Source organism: Orycteropus afer, unplaced genomic scaffold (assembly GCF_000298275.1).
Source record: "Orycteropus afer afer isolate SDZICR_OR568_19922 unplaced genomic scaffold, OryAfe1.0 scaffold00038, whole genome shotgun sequence".
In the NCBI taxonomy this organism is placed as follows: Eukaryota; Metazoa; Chordata; class Mammalia; order Tubulidentata; family Orycteropodidae; genus Orycteropus; species Orycteropus afer.
Genome location: NW_006921625.1, coordinates 6,926,041 through 6,931,550, shown reverse-complemented (window position 1 = coordinate 6,931,550; position 5,510 = coordinate 6,926,041). Strand labels below are relative to the sequence as shown.

General features: G+C 44.2%; 1 protein-coding gene across 1 annotated transcript in view; it reads right to left on the bottom strand.

The window, feature by feature from the left end:
• The window catches only part of ADAM12 (ADAM metallopeptidase domain 12), a 286,201-nt gene extending 281,549 nt beyond the window's left edge, over window positions 1–4,652 (bottom strand). The window contains exons 1-2 of the mRNA XM_007936890.1: window positions 4,605–4,652; window positions 3,591–3,664 (exon numbers count right to left, since the gene is read on the bottom strand). Coding sequence (XP_007935081.1) covers window positions 3,591–3,664; window positions 4,605–4,652 — 122 coding nt within the window. The remainder of the gene's footprint in view (window positions 1–3,590; window positions 3,665–4,604) is intronic.
• Between the last annotated feature and the right edge of the window lie 858 nt (window positions 4,653–5,510).

The window sequence follows — 5,510 nt, the reverse complement described above, 5'->3', positions numbered from 1 at the left end:
AACAACAACAACAACAACAACGTATAGTTTCTTAAATGTGGGCCAGCAGCCAAGTTGGGAAGGGAGAAATAAATTGAGAAGAGGTGGTTTGTTTTCAACTCTGCTAAATTTGAAATCATCTTGGGAAAGTCCAGAACTGAAAGTGAGAGCCAACGAAGGTGTCTTTGAAGATGCCATTTCAGTCAAAGCGGCCACCACCTTGGAGTCCACATGCATGACACCATCTGCAGTAAGGGGAGGTGAAATGTTGTTCACCAGGACCTACCAACAGGCTATGAAGCCACTTTACCGACGGGCCCTAAGAAATGCATTTCTCTGTGGAAAGTGCATCCAATAGGAAGTTACATGAGAAAGTGGGATAGAAGGCTGTGCATGGACTGTAACATAAACCAGGAAGTCAAAAGGAGCAAAGCTTTATTGACAAGGGATAAACCTGTCTAAAAATTCACCAAAATACCAACCACAGTTGTCTTTGGTAGTAAGAGTACTTTTTTCCCCATTCTTTATTATTTATTCTTCCCAGAGTTTGATTTTGTACATTAGACACACATTACTTCTGTAATAAAAACAATTAACTCTAGGATATACTAAGTTCATTTCCGTTCTTCCACATACACTCGTAATACCAGCTACTACGTTCAGGGCCAGCCTTACTCATGCCACTGTCCCTCCAACAACAGAACAGCAGCAGCAATTCCAATAAACCAAAAAAGACCAAAAAATTCACTGCCATTGAGTTGATTCGACTCATAGCGACCCCTCCCTTGGGTTTCTGAGGAGGTATCTCTCTATGGAAGAAGATTTCACAGGTTTCCTTCCAAGGAGTGGCTGGTAGGTTTGAACTGCCAGCCTTTGGGTTAGCAGTCAAATGCCTTAGGCACTATACCTCCAGAGCTCCAGAAACCTTACAAATCCAGCTACTGGATTTCCTAAATCAGAAACCCCCCAAACAGAAAATACACACCCACCAGCAGTAGTCTTTCCTTTTGATCTTTTCAGGGAACACCTAGATGCATCCCTGAGATATCCTCAAGGCCACAGACCAACAGCAATGTACAAGAACCAGGAGGCCACAAAAGACTGTTACGTGGGCAAAAAGCACACTGCAGTACGTGCTTTGCTGAGAGAGACAGACCAAAAGCAATACACAGCTTTCTGTTCACATTCCTCACTTCCAATGCTTATGTCTAACTGCCATTTTAAGATCAAGTCACAATGAAAACAGAACAAGTTATTTGTTGTTGACAAAGGCTTTTGACCTGCATAAAGGTGAGACTAAGAAACACCTAGAGGCATGCTATTTTATATACAGGTATGGGAAGCTTAGCACACACTGTACCTTCTGTGAAATGGGGTGTTATGTGATTTGGACGTTATGCCAACACCATATTAAAACCTTATGGGAACCCACTTTCACTTGTCATCCGTTGCTGCTGTTGCTGCTACTGGAAAAGGCTGGAGGAATGGGTACCAGTCAGAGGGCAGCAGGAGGAGTGAGGGAGAGGGAGGGAGGGAGAGAGCGAGCAGGGAGCAAGTGCCCAGCCCTACCCACCCAGGCAGCAGGAGCCACCAGCACTTCCTGTCCACCCTCACCCCCACCATTAACAAACCTGAGAGCTCAGGCCCCCGGCCATGGCCTCTGCCTCACCTGCCTGTGCCCCACCCATGGTCTGGTGCTTCAAGAGTCTGGGTTTGGGGTCTTTAAAACCGTAAAGGGGAAGGAATCAACAAAAGGAGAGCAGCTTCCCCTTTTAAGAATAAGCAAAACCCACCACCTTAGGGGACCACAGCATATACAGATGTATGTTGTCCAAAGGGCCATTAAGTGACGCCTAACTGTATGTGCTCTGGTCATTTTTAAATCAAGGTGGGCTGTGCTATTAATTACCATGCTGCCTGTTAGCACTGGCCAATGGTCTGAATTAGTCAGAGCTGCTTCCTGTCCTAAATCAAGCACCGGGATAAAGAAACGATAGGACTGGTCTGCGTGGAGACGCTGAGTCAGGTCTATGAAGTCACGTCCCTGGGTGGAACTCATTCCAGAGAGTCTGGCTCGCGCTACACTCACATTTCAGCCAATATCAGCATTTCAGCGGTGGGAAGGGAACAGGAAGCAGTACTTCTGAAAGAAGGAAACTCCCATTTGAAGCCAAGCAGGACACAGGGACTTGATTCATCCCCGGACATGCAGGTTACTGAGCAGGACAACATGACTCTTTCCTGGTACAGATCACACAGAACATTCCGGGTCCCTCAGCTCTGAGGAGTCCACGGGGCAGTCACACAGTGTGAAGGACAACAAGGACATGGGTTGTTTTCACATAGGCTTTGAAGCAGGGCACAGTTTTCTACTGGGAAGATACAGAAAACACGTAATAATATCCATGTGTTGTTCCAGAAAAGAAAATATAATACCATTTTCTGGAAATTTGTATTATTTGGCAAGAGACAAAAAAGCCCCATTTTTAAACAAAGAGACAAAATAAATAGTTTATACCCATGAGGAGACTTTTGCTTTGAAAGCCAAAAGAAACTATTAGTATTTCTCAGAGAAAAAAAGGCTTCTATCCATTTGAAGCTGTTTCTCCTTATATAACCCAGGAATTGCCACAAGTCAATAATGGAACGCTGTCATTTGAACAGGGAGCTCTGGTGGCATAGCGGTTAAAGCACTCAGCTGCTAACTGAAAGGTCGGTAGTTTGAACCTACCAGCTGCTCCATGGGATAAACATCAGGCAGTCTGCTTCTGTAAAGACTGACAGCCTTGGGAACCCTATGGGGCTCTTGTCCTGTGTCCTCCAGGGACACTGTGAGTCAGAATCGACTCCATGGCAGTGACTTTGGTTTGAGCTTTGCTTTTGTGTAAAGATCATAGCCTTGGAAATTCTATGGGGCAGTTCTACTCTGTCCTCTAGGGGCGCTGTGAGTCAGAATTGACTGGAGGGTAGTGGATCTGGTTTGGGTATTTGAACAGCACAGGAGACACTTAAATTCTATCCTTGAAAAATCAGGCTTTGGGAAAAAAGAAGAAACTTCAGAACTATGAACAAAACCTGAGTTGTACAGTCCTTTCTTGAAGTGGTAAGATTCTTTGTTTTGCCATTGGATAACTTTCTGAAGTTAATTCCAGTTTCAAATCCTAATCTGAATCCTGAACGCAAGTGCTCAGCCCGTTTCTCTAAATGCCAACTTAAAGTACACAGCTGTGTTAGGATCATCGAGTCCTAACTGTCCTTGTTGTTGTTGTTGTTGTTGTTATTTGCCATCAAGTCGGCCTTGACTCATAGCGACCCCTCCTTGGGTTTCCGAGGCAGTATCACTATGGAAGTAGGATTGCCCAACCTTCCTTCCGAGAGTAGTTGTTTGTTGTTGTTATGTGCCATGGAGTTGGACCCTACTCATAGCAACCCCTCCTTGGGTTTCCAAGGCAGTATCACTACAGAAGTAGATTGCCCAACCTTCCTTCCAAGGAGTGGCTGGTGGGTTTGAACCTCCAGCCTTCTGGTTAACAGTCAAGTGCCTTAGGCACTATGCTACCAGAGCTCCTAACTGTCCTAGCACACAGTAAATAAAAATTCACGTCACTTACTCATTTCTTTCCAGATTTATGAGCAGTTCTTTGTTTTCCAGTCGTATGCGGACATTCAACAGTTCAGGATGATTCTGAAAGATAAACAAGAGACCGTCAGTGAAAGACTGAAAGACAGTGTAGCTTACCAATTATCTGAGCATGCTCATAGTAAACACACTGCTGGCGAGTCAATTCTGACTCATAGTGACCCTAGAGGACAGAGGTGAACTGCCCCCATAGGATCTCCAAGGCCATAAATCCTTATGGAAGCAGACTGCCTTATCTTTCTCCCTCCGAGTGGCTGTTGGGCTCAGATTACAGAAAATTCATTTCCTTCTTGGGAATGTTCTGAGACCCCAAGTACAGGAGACCAGACCCAGAGTCTGGAAAACACATCATCCCTCTAAGACAGCACTGACAAGTTCTGCATTCCTGACTGCTGTACCCCATTTCTTCACCCACATATCCCCGGGACTTTTTCTACTCCACCCCTGCATCAACTTGTTCCTCACTATCTCTATAGAGAGCACCTTTGTTCCCCATCTGTTCCTGCCAGAAATTTAAAGCTACCCACAACTCCTCTTTCTCCATCACCCCCTGCATGTAATCCATTCAAAAGTCCTGGTGATTCATCCTCCAAAACACACCTGCTGCTGTCCAGGTCTCACACCCTCCTCCATCCGTCATGGTTGAAACCACAGTTGCATCTCCCCTGAATTACCGCAATGCCAGTCTAATCCAGGTTCCCTAACATCTCCCTTTGCCCTCCCCTCCATCCGTTCTCCAGGGGCAGCCAGGATGGCATCTTTAGGAAAGTAATTGGACCAATTCACCCTACTTATAATGACCTACACTGGTTTCCCACTGCACTGGTAAGATGTCAACTCTTCCTTACAGCTTACAGAGTCTCTAGGAATGCCTGGGGGGTTAGTGCACCCAGTTAGTGCATTCAGCTTCTGACCAAAAGTTGGTGGTTTGAGTCCACCCAGGGGCTTCTCAGAAGCAAGGCCTGGCGATTACTCCCAAGCTTACCCAATGAACAGGTGTGGACACGACTCGAAGGCAACCAACAGCCGCCATACTACTCCCCATGTCAAAGGTAAAGCTCTAACTTCTGTTAAAAAAAAACCCAAAACCAAACTCACTGCCATCGGGTTGATTCTGACTTAGGGTCTTCTTGATTTTAATTGATAGGCGATATCCATGAAGATAAGCTTCAACTCAAGGATGAAGGTGAAGCTGGTGATTTCTATGCACATGAAATGGTTGCATGTATTTTGAGGTTTAAACCAGTCTAGTTTTTTATGGATTCATTCCAGCAAATGACATAGAAACTTCTTGTAATCTTGTGAAAACCATACTTCTTCACTCATGTATTTTGACACTGTGTATAAGAATTATGTAGATTTCTGAGTGTTTACTGAGCTTTTAAAATTCATATTTGTATTCCTAAACTATGTAACATTAAACACTTGTTTTAATTTTAATATGATGCATAAACATGTTTCCAAGCACTGCCTGTTTCTGAGTCTGTAACAGACTTTTGTCTAAATTTACTTACACTTTCTAAAACTTGGATTTAATGATGTTACGTAACGTTCTCTCTAGGGATCACAATTTGTTCTTATTAATTACATCTTAGACAAAACAAAAGTATTAATTATGCTTACAATGAAATTTTACAACAAAAATATGTCAAGTTTGCCAAAAAGCAGAAGTATGTATCTATCAAAAACCAAACTCACTGCCATTTAGTCAATTCCAACTCATAGCGACCCCATTGGGTTTCTAAGATGGTAAATCTTTGTGGAAGTAGATGGCCCGTCTTCCTTCTGCAGAGCAGCCAGTGGGTTTGAACTGCCAACCTTCTGGTTAGCAGTCAAATGCTGTAGGCACCATCCCTCCAGAGCTCCTTAAAGTACCTACAGGAGCCCTTAT